Below are 18,776 nucleotides of genomic sequence, written 5' to 3'. Positions count from 1 at the left end.
AAATACTTAAGATGCATTTAAGATTATTTCAACTGGAGCACTTGCAATTATGTTTCCTATCAAATGCAATAGATAATGTAAATGATGCACAATAGGCTTATATTATAACAGTAAATGCTATGCTAGAATCACTGGACATTTATTGGGAGTATTTTCTTTTTCATCCAGTGTTTGTTTGCAGGTCTGATTTTATTTAGGTTTTCTTTTTCTTTTTTTCATGAAAACCCACTTCATAGAGATGCTTGGATCAGCTCTAAAGTCATCTGACTCTGCTGTTAAAAATAAATCATCTGCACCCAACCGTCACATTACAATTAGGCCTATTCTAATTCTCAGTGTTAAAGGCAGAGTAGGTTATTTGCACAAGAAACGTTTTTTGTTATCCTGGTAAAAGGTTCTTCACATTCTGATAGCAATCATTAAGTTAAGTGGTCTAAATTGTATTTATATTATGCATATATATTTTCCCCAAGCTTGTAATCATCAATATTTAAACATAGAATCACCTAATTAAACACAGAAAGAAAAGGAACAGAAAATAGCCCTATTTTCAAATAATATTAAACATCAATATATTAATCTTCATTCAGTTCTATGCAACATAGTTTTTTTTTTTTTTTTTTTACTAATTATCAAAATAAAGTATAGTCCTACAAAGCTCTTATTACCAGAGCATGTGATCAAAGCAGTTAATTTTACCATTGTTGCCCAGCATGGCTACCAGCTCAGTAGGCTATTGCAAACAGAATTTTCCATATTTCGGGCCTTTTTTCTCTTTCGGTCAAAAACCGAAAATGCCATATCACAATAGCAGCTGCAACAGGAAGTCATTAAAACGAGGCAAAAAAAAAAGTGCTGCGTCAATTGCGTTCTTTTTTATGCGTTAAACATCTCAAATTAATCACAAAGATTAACTTGTTAATTCCCCCAGCCAATTCATTTATATAGTAGGCTATATATATATAGCCTACCATATATATAAATTTGGTCCGAATGCAACGATAACATCACACCTTGCAGCTAAACGGCTATAAAGAAAAAAAAGAAAAAAAATCTCCAGCTTGGTGATATTCGCTTAAATACAGTTGGTTATGTCTTAAATGAACATAAACATTTGGGAAATAGTCCCATATGTATTGTTATTGGATCTGTACAACCGGTCTTAAAGTGACAGCAGCCTAATATTCTGTGTCATTAATGTTAATCAAACAACATAAGACAAAGAGGAAATCACTCACTGCTCTTTAGTAGATATGGTATGATTAAAGGTGCCATAGAATGCATTGATACAATATTTGAAATTGTTCTTTGATATCTACAGTGTACATAGAAGGTATGTGGCTTAGGTCAAAATTAGGGCGAAAATTCTCCAGATACGGTTTTACATGTTCATTTACAACCTTAAGATTTGTCTCAAGAATGAAATGGCCTGTTATTACCTTATTTGGAAGGGTCATGAATAATAATGTTGAGCTCTGTTCCGATTGGCTGGTTCACAGATTTGTAGTAGTAAGCTACCCGATGCAGACTGGACGATGGGGCGGGGCGACACCTGTCCAATTTGATTGGTTTATAATACAGCAATCTTATTGGCAAATACGCTTCAAGCCTGAGCATGCCATTCCTTTGTGTACGATTTTGTGACTGATTTGGCTGTATTAAGAAATATGAAGTGCTAACTCTAATCGTATCTTATTATCTGTTTAACATGGTAATTTTAGGATCGATTGGCAAATTTTTATTGTATTTAAGACACAGAATAGAGGAAGTTATTGTTTAAAAACGCTTGGTGTCAGCACCTCAGTGTACTTCAGGCTACATAGAGCTGTTTTACATTAGTGCATAATTCACTTGGCTTCTTCATTTCCATCAGGATCGGTGGATCAGCACAAACTCAAGATTTTACGCAAATGATGATAATTCACTGTATTAAATTAAGACTTCGGACAAACCCGAACGCAAGCAGCTGATTTACATTTTAAGGCACTAACGTTTTTTTTTTTTTTACACAAATTGTTTTCCAATGGTTGCATTATTTGGTACAAAGAGCAAATAAAATGTTTAATGGCAAACTTGTTTCCTTATTTACCTGTCAATAAAATAGGAGGGCCGGTTCTGTAGCCTATAGGCCTATGTTATAAAGGTTCCTATTTTCTATTAGGCCTAAATAAGTGTCAACCGGTTAACATGACTATCTGTGACTGTGACATCAGGAATTGAAAATTGTGTATTTATACACCCCCACATTGCGTGTTCTTATAATAATTCATTACATTTATATAGCGCTTTTCTAGACACTCAAAGCGCTTTACATAGAAGGGGAACGCCCACCACACACCAGCTTACTGGTGGAGAGGAGACAGTGATGAAGCCAATTAGTATATATATAGGAGGATGATTAGGAGGCCATGATGGACAGGGGCCACTGGGCAAATTTGGCCAGGACACCGGGGTTACACCCCTACTCTTTCGAAAGACATCCTGGGATTTTTAATGACCACAGAGAGTCAGGACCTCGGTTTAACGTCTCATCCGAAGGACGGCGCTCTTTGTCAGTATAGTGTCCCCATCACTATACTGGGGCATTAGGACCCACACAGACCACAGGGTGAGCGCCCCCTGCTGGCCTCACTAACACCTCTTCCAGCAGCAACCTGGTTTTCTCAGGAGGTCTCCCATCCAAGTACTAACCAGGCTCAGCCCCGCTTAGCTTCAGTGGGAAACCAGTCTTGGGCTACAGGGTGATATGGCTGCTGATTCTTCAGGGTGATGTGACGTGTTCTTGTTATAATCTGGGTATGTACGGGATAAAATAGCTGCATAACTATAAAAAAAAATCACTGCTGTAAATCTGGGCTATAGCCTAACCCTCTAATGCATGAATTATGTTTTTGCATAATTTTTTTTTTTTAAATCTTATTTTCTTATTTGAAGATTTAAGATAACAGATTAACAAAAAAAAAAAAAAAAAAAAACCCACCCCCTTAGCAGATTTTATTTTGTTGCCTCAGGGCAACGCTATGCAGTATAGGTAGTAAATCACAGAGAAAAATGTAATATTGTCTCAACGTTTATTAGGAAAATCAAGAGATTTGAAAATGCCTTTTATTTAGAATTTACTAAATATAAGAAAAGGGCTTTAAACATGTATTTTTCTGCCTCTCAAACCTCTTTCTGGGGTCCATTCTTCATCACTGTCACTTTCCTCAAGCTCACTGTACTCACTAATAAATCCATTGTTGGGTATGATTCTGACTGATCGCTCCTTTCTACCATAAAATGTCCCTGCATCCATTTTCCTGTAAAACATCAGTGCAGAAAAAGCAAAAACACTGATTTTGGCCTTCAAGAAAGACACATCTACCATTAGCATTGCTATTGCACTGAACACTATCCTGTAAAAGTACAATTTAATTATTATTATTATTATTATTTTACCATATTGTGCACAAATAACATGTAATGATGTGTGATAACATCCAAACACATTGTCAGCAAAGACCTCATAAAAAGTACCCCTTATCGCATAACGTTGCCCTGAGGCAACAAGAAGAAAAACTGAATTTCTAAACATGCTAAATTAAAAAAAGTTAATAAAACTTGACAAACTGCTTCTCTACACCTTCATGCACATACATATATTTTTTATTTACAGTTCATGTCATTGTAAATAAGATTACTGAAGCAAATAATCTTACATTCTTCTCACACCATGTGCTCCTGTGACCACATGTAAGAAAAGGAAGTCCCGCCTTCAAATGATGCTTGATAGTGACTCCCACACCTTATTGGACCATTCTATAGCAATCATTTGACCATTTTGATTGGTTGCAATTATTTAAAGAAACATGTACTGGAAATTAAACTTAAAAACACTTTCCGTTGCCTGAGAGCAACGCTATGCAGTAGAGAGCTAATGTGATTTTATTCCCATTGTACAAAACCCAATTGCCAGGGCTTGTAGGCTATTTGGTAGCCAACTGTCTTATCTGTTACCGTGGTTTTGTTTTAAAGCGTAAAAACACACTTTCGGATTTATCCGATGTCTTACTGAAATACAGTGAATTCTCATAATTTGTGTAAGTTTATGCTTTTTTTTAAGCTGCTTTGAAACTATGTGAATTGAGGCTTCACTTGAGGCTAGGCCTAGACCTAGATCTAAATAGACTAGCCTATCGTGGCCATGAATTAATAATTCGTTCTGCATTTTTAGCAGCACGTATAACACGGCGTTCTACCTGAAGCAATTGTTTGATCGTTACTGGATATCACTTAATATTTCTGTAGTAGCCTACGGCCAAACAGCGTAGTAGATCAATCATAAACTCGTACATAAAGGAAAGCGCATGCTCATGCCTCAATCATATGCCAATAAGTTTGCTGTTTTATAAACTAATGAAATTGGTTGTGGGCGGGGCGACACTGAGGTTACTCGATTTGTACACAGGAGCTGTGATGTACTATGAAATACACACGTGCAAAATAATCATCAGTTCTTAAATATTTTAACAAATTGACTATAGGCCTATGAATTGTCAAATGACAATCGTTTCAATTTAAGTGGTGGAGAAGGTCACATTAGCTAGAAGGAGCGAGCGATCTGTAAGCAACCAAACTAACCTAGTTAGCTCCTGAGTTTTGTGTTGTTGATTAAATATAGGTTAAATTATATTCAGCTTTTTTGAGATTAGTTAAATCTGCGCAGAACCGATTACCGCGGTGATCACCGCGAGATGCATGCCGGTTAGAAATATGTCAGGTCCGACTTACTCTGATGTTATGCTGACATATGTCAAAAAACTCTCGCGACCGCAAGGCGGACTTGTCGGGCTGCATTCCAGTCCACTTTTAGACACACTCTTGCAAACTTCAAGCACTTCCCCTCGGGGGAATCCCTGCTGCCATTTTGAAGTGTGTTCCACTTCGTGAAGTGGACGAGGGAAGCTTATATGGACAGTCCCTCGTTCCCTCGATTTTGACATACTTCATATGTACACTTCTGGCACCTATATGTCCCACAATGCAGTACGACTGTGACGTCACCACAGATCTCTCTAATCACCACCACAACAAACAACTCTATGATATATCAATTATAATTTTTTTTTATTTAAAACAACCCAAGCACACCTATATACATTTGGATGCTGCATTAAACGAATTCTTAAAGGGGAACATTTTTAAATAATAAATCAAATCCATAGCTGATACCAGGTGATCAAGGGCTTAGGACGTTCCAGTTCAGAACATTGCAGTTTCTGCCTGTAGTGGGCACGCATGCAATGTACGCAATGACGTACATCCGAGTGATTGAGGCGGAGGGAAGTTAGCAAGTGAAGGGCATGACAATTTTGGACTGGAACGCAGCCTCGGATTCTGCAGTCGCACGCAGTTGATCTCCACCGACTGATCAAAAGCACGATGGGAAACGACTTGCTGACGACACAGCTTAATGCTCATTGGTTTAAACAACCGTGATGTAGGCCTATTGATCTCTTTTAAAATGTTTGATTTTAAGACTCTCATATCGTGTTCTCTTTCAAACATTCGTTCGGTATCTCACTATGCAAATGCCTCTCGGCGTAACAGATCTGGAAGTCCCAGTTGACAGACCAATCACGACAGTGATGCGGGAGTCCCACCTCCCTATATACCACTGCCAGTGATCCCTACTTCGATTTCTTCCCCGTGAAGATCAAAATTGGAAGCTATCCTTCAGTAGGACCTGTCTTCAAAATAGTTGTTTAACTGTTCTAAGACTAGCCATCAAGGTACGTCACCGAACGCAGCTGTTTTTGTTAGCGGGTCTTTTTTCCCCTGTAACGCCCGTTTCACACATACTCCGTGTGCAGTGCGTATGCGGTGCGTGTTGCGGTGCGTATGCAGTACGGGAGCAGCACGCGCTATAGTGCTTTCACATATGCTGCGTGCGTTTGCAGTGCGCAACTGATCCGCGGCTGTACCACAAACACATTTACTCACACTATTTGTATTTCAAATTGTATTTCAAAGTTATCAGCAACTTTTATTTAACAAAAAAAAGTTGTCAGCATTGCGATTCTCTTTGTACACATATACACTCTTTAATAGGTGTATTCACTTTTAAACACAATTTAAACAACGTGTTATTCAATGCATTACTTCTATATAGATTATATAATATGTTGCTTAAGCAAGTGGTAACATATTTAACCTTACTTGTATATTAAAATAGCAGACATTTTAAATTAAAACTTAAAATTGACAAAAACGGCAGACTCATACCTTTTTCTTTTGCATAATTTAAATCCTTATACAATAAATCTTGCATGTCACAAAGAACTTGCTTTTCCACCTCCACGAATGAGACGAGTGTCGTTCATTATGATCTTGTTGAAATAATTATGAAGTAAACAGATACTGTGAAAAATAGTAGTATTTAATTAAATGCATTTATGGTGAGATTACTACATTCAATTTAATTAAGTGCATTTATTAAATTACTACATTTTCATGTCAATTTGTGTTCATTTTGACCACGAAACATGCGCTGTCACTTTAATTCAGCGCGTGCAGCACAGCAAAAATAGACTCGGTGCGGAAACGATCTCTGCACTGCTGTATACGCACCGCAACTGGAACGGATCGCCGGACTGCATCTGTGTGCAGTGTGAAAGCTCTAACCTGTTAACATGGGTACGGAAAAAAATACGCACCGCAAACGGAGTATGTGTGAAACGGGCGTAACAGTGATTTTATTTGATTCTGGTAAACTAAAAGAATTAACGTGTTACAGCGAATTCTCTTAGATATTCTTTTTTCTGAGTTGCATGTTATGGTGAGCTTGGATACTATTATTATTATGGCAACTACAAGTTCTGCAAGCGGCGGACCAAAAGCAGAAACTTTTCGTGCGTGCGGTTCAACAATATCAGGCAAGAATCCTCATCCTTTGTGCATCACATACCTGGGGGTGAGACACGCTCAAGCAGCCCTTGCTAACCCTGAGGGCTGTCCTTACTGTTCTCTCTTCCCGTCGAGGGTGCTAGAGAGAAGAGTGCGGGTCGCAGCCACTAACAAGGGAGATCCCTGCTTTTCTCCGCCATCCACGGAGGAGACTAAACTGCCCTTTGCGTCATGCAGCTGGGGCAAATTTATGGACGAAGTCTCCCCCCAACTACCTCCCCTCTTTGGATCCTTTACGGATGTAAGAGAGGCCATCGCTCGTCTGTTGGAGGACGATGGTGAGGAGGATGATGACGACGTGATTCTCCCGCCAAATCCCTCCCGGCCAGGCAGCGCGTTAAACGAAGGTTCTCCCTCCCCGAACAGGCGGAGCTCGACCTACTGGAAATGCTAAAAGAATTAACGTGTTACGGCGAATTCTCGTAGATATTTATTTTTCTGAGTTGCACGTTGTGGTGAGCTTGGATACTATTATTATTATGGCAACTACAAGTTCTGCAAGCGGCGGACCGAAAGCAGAAACTTCACATCCGTGTGCTTGCGGTTCAATGATATCAGGCAAGGATCCTTCCCAGCCAGGCAGCACGTTAAGCGAAGTTTCACCCTCCCCGGCTCAGGCGGAACTCAGCCTACTGGAAATGTAACGGAGGGTGGCGGCAAAACTCTCCATAGACTGGCCGTCGCAACAGAGGGGCCAGGGGATGGAGAGAGATCACTATGACGGCAAGAGACTGCCGTCACGTGCCCCACCAGCTAAACAGCTCATTCCAGCGGTCCCCGCGTGTGTTTCAGAGATGAAACGTTTCTGGGATAAGCCCTTTTCACACAGGGTTCCTCTAAAGGGATTTTCTAGGCTGGATGTTGATAAAATGGAGGAGTTAGGGATGTCAAATTCCCCTCCTGTCGAGCTGTCAGTTGCACATCATCTTCACCCTAACCGCAGGTCAGCCTTTTCCTCGGCTTCAGCTTCACTACCAGGACGCACTGACCATCTACCAGCCTCAGTTTTTCAGAAGATTTATCGTTCTTTTGCACTGGCAGTGAGGGCTCTTAATGCCACCTCTCTCCTCACTGCTTATCAAGCAGAGCTTATGGAAGAGATAAGGAGGCAAATGAAAATGGATGCTGGGACACCATACCCAGCCCTCTGGGAAGAGATTTGTGTTATTGCAGATCTCAACCTGAGAACTTCCAGAGGTGCGGGCCAGAGCTGTGGTCGCAACATGGGCCTGGCAGTGGTCAGCGAGTGAGCTCTCTGGCTGGGACTGTCAGGGCTGTCAGACAGAGAAAAATCAGACTTCTTGGATGCTCCAGTTGAGCCCAAAGCCCTTTTCGGGGCATTGGTCACTGCTATGCGACAACGGTGTGATCCAAAGAAGAAGGAGGGTGAGGCTTTCCAATCTTGCCTCCCTTGCAGATCCACCATTAGGGTTTCTCAACCACCACGGGTCCAGCTTTGAAGCCCCCCAGCGGAGTGGTCGGTCAGACTTCAGAGGCCCTAGACCTTCTCAGCCTCAGCAGGCTGAGCCACAGTCTAAGCCAGCTCAGCCGAGGGGAAAACCTTCCTTCGCAGCGGCTGCAGCCAGACACCGACCAGTAAACCCTCAGGGAGGGAAGAAAAAGGCGAGCAACCTAATAATCCATTATGTTCAGGACAAAGGGATGAGCAACAGCACTCACGGAGTATCTGTTGTTATCCTCCCTCAAAGAGAGTGGTCATTTTCTCCCCCTCCTGCTAAGAGAAGGCGTCGGACACGGGAATTGTTCACAGATTTGTGAAATTTGTGAAGTTTGCACCAGTTCCCCCAGTGCCTCACAGAGAAGTACCCTCCCTCCACCCAACAGAGGGTTACAACAGAGGGCAGAGGGCTGTTTTCTGAAAGACATGTGTGGTGTGAAAATAATAAACATGTTCCCTGTGCATCTAGGCAGTGGGCAGAGGGCACAGCAATGTTTGAAAATAAAAACACACACAAAAACAAAATTGTCCAGATCAGAGCTGCAGTCCCCAGCTCCACCGCTAGATGGCGCGTCACTAGATGCCACGTCACTAGTGGACGAGAGCTGCTGCGGTCCGCTTGCTGCTCATGCAGTACACCCCTGGGTTTTATCCACAATAAGCCGGGGTTATCGTCTGCAATTTGCTGTAAAACCTCCACTTTTCAACAGTGTGTTAATGTCGGCAGCAGAAGGGGAGTCAGCTTAGATTGTAGAGGAAGAAATAACCTCTTTATTGAGCAAAAGAGCTATTCGAGTTGTGCCGCCGGAGGAGAGCCATCAGGGTTTTTACTCCCGGCACTTTGTCATTCCCAAGAGAGGGGGGTCTCCATCCTATTCTGGATTTACGGAACCTCAACAAACACCTCAGAAAATACAAGTTCAAAATGTTGACCTTAAAGACGTTATCTCAAATTATTCGTCCCAAGGACTGGCTTACGTCAGTCGATCTGAAAGATGCATATTTTCACATAAGCATCTACCCGGCACAAAGTAAATTCCTCATGTTTGCCTATCGAGACACAGCCTACGAGTTTTTGACAGTCCCGTCCGGTCTGTCTTTAGCTCCCAGGGTTTTAAGCAAATGTGTGGAAGCAGCGCTCACACCGCTGAGAGTAATGGGTCTAAGAGTGTCAGCATATTTGGAAGATCTGCTGCTATGTGCGCAGTCATGGCAACAGGCAGAAAGAGAGACAAAAATGCTCGTGTCTCATTTGGAGAGCTTGGGTTTCAAGATAAACAAGACAAAAAGCTGCTTGGTGCCTACACAAGAGATAATTTACCTGGGTCTCAGACTGAACTCGGACCTCTATCAAGCGTTTCTTCTGAGTGGTGGCGTCTGAAGGCGAGGATTGGTCGGGCTCAACTGTTGACCCCATCTCTCCGTCTCAGTCAGACAAAGGCAGCACCAGGGCGAGCATCGAGTCCTCACCCGGGCCGTCGAAGAGCTGGGTCTCGACTGGTCTACACCAGAAGAGCCTGCTAGAAGCCGCCTCGATGAGTGGTTAATCGCCAGCGCCCAGCTCCATTTTTTCCCGAGGTCCGTGAGGAGCTCACAAAGTCATGGCACGCGCCCTACTTGGCCCGTCTGCGTACTTCAACCTCAGCTACACTCTCAACACTTGACGGCGCAGAGGAAAACGGGTATGAGAAACTGAGAAACTTCATTCAACCCCTAGTCACTCGGGCCAAGGCCTGGGAAGCCATACCCTACGTGTCAAAATGGGTATTGAGCACAATAAAACGAGGTTACTCGCTTCAATTCGCTCGCAGACCCCCGAACTTTCACACTGTTGTCGAGACATCGGTTAGGAGCAATGTGGCTCACGTCCACTGCACCGAAGTGTTAAATTTACTAGCGAAAGGGGCTGTCGAGACAGTTCCCGATCACTGCTGCACGTCCAGGTGCTGTCGCTTCAGTCGATTTAACCTGATTTCTATGGTGAAATGGGCCGCTTATATAGTCAGCAGCCACGCCCATTCGAGGTTTAATAGGTTTGCGCGTCCTCGCTGCTTCGCCATAGGTTAGTTGCCGCAGCCCAGCCAATAAACGTGCTTAGACAGCCTGCACTGTGCTCGCTGGGGACCTGCACTGCGTTTTAAAATAAAGGCTTCAATATTCTCGAGAAAAAGGATTTTTCCCATAGCGTATAGCTACACAATACTTGTTCCATTATCTCTCAGGGAACCAAGGTTACGTTATCTATGCTTGTTACTTGGAGCTTGCTAGTTAGCTAAGATTACTGTACTCGCATCTTGCATTCAATCTCGACAATACAGGTTATATTATCGTTATGTTGTTCGTACACTAAGAAACTTTCAAATTAAACAGAAATGGTTTCAACAGTCAAGAAGTGGATAAAATCACTGACGTTACTTACTGCTTGCGGTAGGGGTTGTAATGGGGATATTGTTGGAATCGCCCCCTTCTTCAGTATCAAACGCTGAGCGTATCAAGCCTGCTTGATATTGTCTCAGGTTAGAAAAACTGTCAGTGGTGAAATGGGCAGAGCAAACTAACAACTTTGAATTAAAATGTTGCGGTATTCTGTTGTAGATAAAAATCATCCATGTCTGTTTTACAGTTCTGTTCTGTGGGAAGGGTATGAAAAGTGCTCACATCCTCACATCCTGCACAGCCTGGAACATTACATTTATATCCGTGATCTGCCATTTTCCCAATTGTCCTTGCTTGCTTCTTCACAATACATGCACAACTTCTGATGATTCGGCTGTGCAGGTCCACGTAAATACTGCCTGGCATAGAACATGGGCTGGTATATGCTAATTTTGGGGGCGTAAATATTAATGATCCCGACTGCAACGTCACAGTCGGTGTTATGCAAACACGAGATTTACGTATGAAGGAGGAAACAATGGTGTTTGAGGCTCACGGTATATCAGTTCAATGTACAGAACTCTTATTATTCGACTATGCCAAGGTAAATACAGTTTCCCATTCTATGGCACCTCGACCATATTTAATTTATACAGTGAAGACCAATGCAGTGTGGTTTCACATATAATTGCTTTCTGTTGATATAGACTGTTTTTTTATTATTATTATTATTTATTAAACAGGAATGGTATATTTGTTAAGCTCTAAGCTGTCACCTCTAAGAGAGGGAATGGAATATGTTGCACATATTGTTTGATGAATATCCCCCACAAATATATCCTGCTGAATTTATTTGTTGATACTGTTTAACACAGAATACTTTAGTGATTGAATATAGGCCTACTTTAAATATATAAAAACGTTTTTCTTTTTCTTAACGGGTTAATGGTATCAAACATTATGCATGATCTAAATTTAATCAGAATCCCCTTCTGTCAAAAAGCAGTTCATGACAATGCATGACTTCCCTATCATTAAAAAAAATAGGCTTAACACACTTCGTTATTTTATTTGTGGTGCTTTTTACAATCTATGTTTTGTTTTGTTTTGTTTTTTCCAGCAGCATATTCCTATATTCGCTTTCTTTTGAAATAGAAGACAAACTTATTCTGCCCCAATTTATGAAATCTACACTACAAAAAGCTAGTTTGCATAACCCAAAAAAAGAGTAACATTAAAATTATATATAAAACAATACTCTACTTTTAAATGCATGACACTAGGTCTCTCATCAGGAGTCCTAGACTCCTCCCGTCTTCTCTGTCGTTCATACCTATGACAAACAGCAGAGGAAGGCATATCAAAATAAAAATATCAGCAAACTACTACAATCTAGGTTGTTTTTGAGAGCAAACAATATATACAAACAGGGCACAGAAACTGGCAGAAAAAAAGTGAAACAAATGAGATCAAAATATGAAAAATTTTGAATAGTAAAAATGACAAATAATAAATAATAAAAACAGACAGACCTTGCCAACTTTCCAGTAACGCTACCGTCTCTGGTGCTGCTATGAGGGAATATGGAGGGTACAAAGTCTGGACTATCATAGTCAAATGATGGCTCCCCTAATAGAAAAAAAAAACATGACAGATTAACAATAATTACTTTCTTAATGTTTTATATTAACATTTACTCAATGACAGAGTGAGACAGAAATCGTACTCGGTTACTAACGTAACCTCGGTTCTCTCTAGGAGAGGGAACGAGTACTGCGTCGAAAGAACGCTACGGGAAAGTATTTCTTTGTCGAGATTGAAGCCTAAAAATTAATCCTTAATTTTGTAAACATGTAAAACGCTTTTCTGTAGCATACAACCCTAGGCGGAGCAATATCGCTCACCCATTGGCTGCTCCGCCAGAAAAGCACAGCCTATGCGAGGCCAGAGACGCTGACCAATGAGGGCGCTTCGCGCCCATTCTGCGTCATCTCCCGCCGAAACAGGCGTGGCCTAGGTCTATAAATACGAGCATAGCTGTCTAACACACCGATTTTCGTCACGAAAGCGACGCAGCGTGGGCACGCACGGCATGAGACGCAGTACTCGTTCCCTCTCCTAGAGAGAACCGAGGTTACGTTAGTAACCGAGTACGTTCTCTTACGTAGAGTTCTCTCGTACTGCGTCGAAAGAACGCTACGGGAACCCCATGTAAAACGCCGTGCGTGCTCTTGGACCGACACAGACACCTAAGGGCGCGCGCGCCCTGGCATACAAGTGCCTACCCCAAGAAGTATAGGGAGAGCGGCTAAAATAGCATCATCCCTTTATAGTAGTGCCTCTAAGGGCATAATAACATATATATGAAAATATTAAATATATATATGAGGGGTAATAGCATGCTCATGGGACACCATGTCAGTGAGTGATGCTTAAACATTGAAGTGACCTGGGCCGCAACGCGGGGCAGGAACACTAAAACATAGTCTTCTAGACCGAGAGCAGTTTAGCCTGCAGCGCAGGAACCTCTAGGTTATAGAACCGTATAAATGTAGACGGGGAGGCCCAGCCTGCCGCCATACAGATATCTTGTAGCGAGATTCCACTATACCAAGCCCACGAAGAGGCCATGCCTCTCGTAGAATGTGCTCTGATGCCCAGGGGGCATTCCAAACCTCTAGATGCGTAGGCTAGCGCAATGGCATCCACTACCCATCGAGATAGACTCTGTTTCGTCGCGGCTCGCCCTTTAGAGCGCCCACTGAACGAAACAAAGAGCTGCTCCGTCTGTCGAAAAACAGCAGAGCGGGACACATAAGCTCTCAATGCCCTGACCGGGCAAAGGGAGCTATTTCCGTCCTCCGAGGCCGGCAGGGCCGACAGGGAGATGACCTGAGCCCTGAACGGTGTGTTGAGGGACTTAGGTACGTACCCATGCTTGGGTTTCAACACGACTACAGAGTCGTTTGGCCCGAACTCCATACAAGAAGCTCTAACTGAGAGCGCTTGCAAATCCCCCACACGCTTCACTGAAGCGAGAGCCAGAAGAAACACGGTCTTGAAAGACAGGTGTTTCATGTCAACTGAGTGAATAGGCTCGAAAGGGGCCCCTTTCATAGCGTTTAACACTGTAGAAAGGTCCCAAACGGGGACTGAAGGAGGCCTTGGAGGGTTTAACCTCCTGGCTCCTCTAAGGAAACGGACCACCAGGTCGTTTCTGCCCAGTGAATGGCCAAGCGTTGGATTAACGAACGCTGATATGGCAGCCACATAGACTTTGAGCGTGGATGGGGTTCTTCCCTTATCCAACAGTTCTTGGAGGAAGGAGAGAATCTCCGTTTCCCCGCACTGAAGCGGTGACAGACCTTGGTCTGAGCACCAGCCAGAGAACACCGACCATTTGGAAGCGTAGAGCCGTCTAGTAGAACGGAGCCCTAGCCTGTTCGATCGTGTCTAACACTCCCTTTGGGAGGTTAGCGGGTACCCGTTTATGGCCCATACGTGTAGGGACCAGAGCTCCGGGCGAGGATGCAAAATCGAGCCCTTGGCCTGCGAGAGGAGGTCTCTCCTCACTGGAACCGGCCACGGGGCAGTACTCTTCAGTCGCATCAAAACTGGGAACCTGGTTGATTCGTCCAGTATGGAGCGACTAGTAGCACCGAGCATCCGCTTTCCTTGATCCGCTCCAGCACTTGAGGCAGGAGTGAGACAGGGGGAAAAGCATAGAGCGGACGGCGAGGCCAGACACTGGCCAGCGCGTTCGTGCTCTTCGAAAAAAATTCTGGGCAGTGAGCGTTTTCCTGGTTTGCAAACAGGTCTATTTCTGCTCTGCCGAACGTTTTCCACAGCAGACGCACTGTCTGTGTGTGTAGAGACCACTCTCCCGTCGGAACATTGTTCCAAGAGAGTCTGTCTGGGCCTACATTCAGGTGGCCTGGCACATGCATTGCTCTCAACGAGCGCAGGTTGTGCTGGGCCCATACCAGTATGCGTTCCGCTAACCTGAATAGGTTTCGGGATTTCACGCCCCCCTGGCGGTTTATGTAGGCTACTACCGACATGTTGTCCGAACGGACCAGGACGTGGTGCCCTTTTATCCGGGGACAAAAAACGCCTCAGCGCAAAGTCCACCGCCATCATTTCCAGGCAGTTTATGTGCGGTAGTTTGGCTCGTTCTGGCCACTGGGCAAAGAACGGTCTGCCGTCGAGCAGTGCTCCCCAGCCTGAGGTGGACGCGTCCGTGGACACCACCTTCAGGCTCGAGGAAGTCCCCAGGCTTACACCTGACCGGTACCAGTCTGACGCTCTCCATGGTGTCAGGGCTGAAATGCATTCCTGATTGACCTTGAGGCGATAACGACCGTGCAACCATGCTCGGCGCGGTACGCGCGCTTTCAACCAGAACTGCAGTGGGCGCATGCGCAGCAGGCCCAGCTGCAGTACCACTGAGGCTGAGGCCATGAGGCCTAGCATTTTCTGAAATCTCTTGAGCGGCACTAAATGGCCGCTGCAGAAGGATTTCGCCATTTGCAGGGTGTCCTGCCTGCGCTGTGATGACAGCTGTGCTGTCATAGACAGCGAGTTCAGATCCAGTCCTAAAAAGGAGACCCTTTGACTGGGAAACAGTGAACTTTTCTCCCAATTGACTCTCAGACCTAAGCACTCGAGGTGATCGAGTATTAGTGTCTTGTGGTGAGCGAGTTCTGAAGGCGATTGAGCCAGAATCAGCCAATCGTCCAAATAGTTCAGAACTCGAATGCCTCGGAGTCTCAGGGGCGCCAGCGCCGCGTCCATGCACACTGTAAATGTACGAGGTGCTAGGGATAGGCCGAATGGCAGGACTGTGTACTGATATGCCCGGCCCTCGAAGGCGAATCTCAAAAATCGCCTGTGACGTGACGCAATTTGTATGTGAAAATACGCGTCTTTCAAATCTATCGCCATAAACCAGTCTCCTCGGCGAATCTGCGCGAGGATTTTTCTGGTCGTGAGCATTCTGAACTTTCGCCTTGCTAGCGCTTTGTTCAGACGTCTTAGATCCAAAATGGGTCTGAGACCCCCGTCTTTCTTGGGTACCAGGAAATATCTGCTGTACCAACCCCCTTCGCTTTGAGCTTGAGATAAAGGCTCTATGGCCCCTTTGCTCAATAGCTTCGCTATTTCGGCTCGAAGTAGGTGTGCTACTTCTGTTTTTACCGTGGTTTCGACTTTCTCCGTGAAACGGGGAGGGCGTCGATGAAACTGTAGCGAATAGCCTCTTTTTATAGTCTCTAGCACCCATTCTGAGACCCCGGGAAGTCTTTCCCATGCATCTGCACGTGTGACTAGGGGTTGAATGTAATCTGGGCCCTGGTCGCGAAATGGCGGCGACACGAGAGCAACCGTGTGCTGTAACATGGACGCCGTGGCGTGTGAGGCGGGGGGCATGTTTAACACAGTATGCATCCCGCGCGCGCTCGGCTCTCTGAGTTGAGAGAGAGCGCGCGGGGCGAGCCCCGTAAAGCTCGTTATAATTGTGAATAAACGTGGGCGCTTGGTGGCGGGCACATTTATAACACCGGGGACACTGTGTTTGTGTACTGACTGACCGTTCGTTAGTTTCGTTTTTACAGAAAACGCGGAACGTGCAGTGTGTAGTGGTTGTGGGCACTACATGTAAAGCACAATCGGCATGAGTCGATTTTATGTGTGCAGACCCTGTGTTGTACGGGGCTGTGCTTGCACGGGTTGAAAAACCGGGCTCTGGTCGCGAAATGGCGGCGACACGAGAGCAGTCGTGTGCTGTAACATGGGCGCCATTGCAGCGTGATGCGGGGGCGCGCTTAATCGAGCGGGCAGCCCGCGCGCGCTCAGCTCTCTCAGCTGAGAGAGAGAGCGCGCGGTGCGAGCCCCGTACGGCTCGGCATGTTTGAGAATAAATGTGGGTGCGTGAACGCGGGTACATTTATAGCACTGGGGAGTACTGTCTATTAGAACTGACTGACCGTGCATCGGTTTCGTTTCATAGAAAACGTGTGACATGTAGCTTGTAGTGATTGTGGGCACTTGAAAGCGGGCACGCTCACTACATATGATGCACAATCGAAAAAGTCGATTTTATGTGTGCAAGCCCTGTATTGTGTGTACGAATGGGCACTGGTCGTGGGCATACAGTTACACACATTACATCATCGGCTGTGGCCGGGACACCGTGTAGCACAGAGAGTACTGTCTATCAGAACCGACTGACCGTGCATTCGTTTCGTTTTTACAGAAACCACGGGACATACAGTGTGTAGTGATTGTGGGCACTGAAAAGCGGGCACGTTCACTAACTTACATGTGACGCACAATCGACAGAGTCGATTTTATGTGTGCAAGCCCTGTTGTGTAGGGCTGTGCTTGTGTGTACGAATGGGCACTGAGTCGTGGGCATTACGGATACACACATTACACCATCGGCCGTGGCCGGGACACCAGAAAATACATTTTCAGATTTACCTGGGGCGTCGTGAAAACGGCGTTTGTGTGCAGGCAAACGGGCCATGATGCCGATTTGGTGACTGCAAAATACACTGGCACGGTCGCGTATGTTGGGACTGTGCGAGCGAGACATTTTAGTGAAATCCGGCCGCGGCGGGATTTTAACACTGTAACGTTAGCTTTCCTCGAAGCAGAAGTGCGCATCCTGGCTGAAAACGGGGCTTTCCGGGACTCCGCGATTTCTTCGTGAATTCAGGAAGAAAAAGGCGCGGGTCTTGAGGACGGTAACGTACGTTCCTCTGCAGAAAAGCAGCCATCCAGCCGGTAAGCGCATCGATGCTGGTCTTTCTCCGTCGACGCTCACGAGCGGCGGGGGAGGGGAGATCCTCGGAGCTCGCCCATCCCTTGCTACCCGAAGCGAGGAGAGAATAGCAGTCCTCCTACACAGACGCGGTTTCACCTTCCTCGTCCATGACGGACGCGGCGGCACACAGCGGCCCTTGTCCGTCGGTCAGAGAGTCCAGCGAAGCGGGCGGAGAAGCTGGCGGCAGCAGCGGCGAGCACCTCGTGGTGGAGATAGGTTCCGGGCTCCGCTGAGCACGGCGCTTTTCACGGCGCGGCACTGCAGCGGGCGGAAAGATGCAGCTTCAGTAATGAACCCCAGGCGAGTCCGCAGAGTCACCGTAGGCATCCAATCACAGTGATGGCAGCCGCCATCGACGAGAGCTGAAGCTGCGTGATCCTTACAGGCAGGAAACACAAGCACGTGGTCCCCGTCGCTGAGCGGGGCTCTACACGAGCCACAGGAGGTGCGAGGCATCTTGAAAAAGACGCTCGGCTCTTTTAGTGGTGGAAAAACTGTGTGTCGCGACGGCGAACACACACACAAAACACACACACATAATGTAAAGGATATTCCACGCCGGAGAAGCGCAGCAGGGAACGGCGGCTGAAGGCGGCGATGACCAGCGGCTTCAGGTAAGAGGCGCGTCCTGCTGAGGTGCTTGTTTCAGACGGCTGTGGCGGCTCGAATCCAATCCAACGATGCGTGCAGCTTCGTGAATTAAGAAAAATCGGTGTGTTAGACAGCTATGCTCGTATTTATAGACCTAGGCCACGCCTGTTTCGGCGGGAGATGACGCAGAATGGGCGCGAAGCGCCCTCATTGGTCAGCGTCTCTGGCCTCGCATAGGCTGTGCTTTTCTGGCGGAGCAGCCAATGGGTGAGCGATATTGCTCCGCCTAGGGTTGTATGCTACAGAAAAGCGTTTTACATGTTTACAAAATTAAGGATTAATTTTTAGGCTTCAATCTCGACAAAGAAATACTTTCCCGTAGCGTTCTTTCGACGCAGTACGAGAGAACTCTACGTAAGAGAACCAAACAAGTTAGCACCTAACGTTAGCGGTTACCAGATTCACTGAATCTCACTCACTTTGTTTAATGATAATTGATGAATGAACGTGAACATGGACGAGCATGTAGTGCTAACTCAAACTCATAGATAGATAATTAAGATAGCTAGAAAAAAACAC

The 18,776-nt window shown here is 45.3% G+C and overlaps 1 protein-coding gene across 3 annotated transcripts in view; it reads right to left on the bottom strand.

Moving 5' to 3' along the window:
- The window catches only part of klf8 (Kruppel like factor 8), a 64,940-nt gene that overhangs the window by 44,384 nt on the left and 1,780 nt on the right, over positions 1–18,776 (bottom strand). For all 3 annotated transcript variants that reach the window (XM_079585548.1, XM_079585544.1, XM_079585547.1), the window contains 2 exons: positions 12,313–12,409; positions 12,044–12,113 (listed from right to left, as the gene is read on the bottom strand). In XM_079585548.1, the coding sequence (XP_079441674.1) occupies positions 12,044–12,055 (12 nt within the window). In that variant the 5' untranslated portion in view covers positions 12,056–12,113; positions 12,313–12,409. The remainder of the gene's footprint in view (positions 1–12,043; positions 12,114–12,312; positions 12,410–18,776) is intronic.

This window comes from Phoxinus phoxinus, assembly GCF_949152265.1.
Source record: "Phoxinus phoxinus genome assembly, chromosome: 17".
Taxonomy (NCBI): Eukaryota; Metazoa; Chordata; class Actinopteri; order Cypriniformes; family Leuciscidae; genus Phoxinus; species Phoxinus phoxinus.
This window is presented reverse-complemented; position numbering and strand designations above follow the sequence as displayed.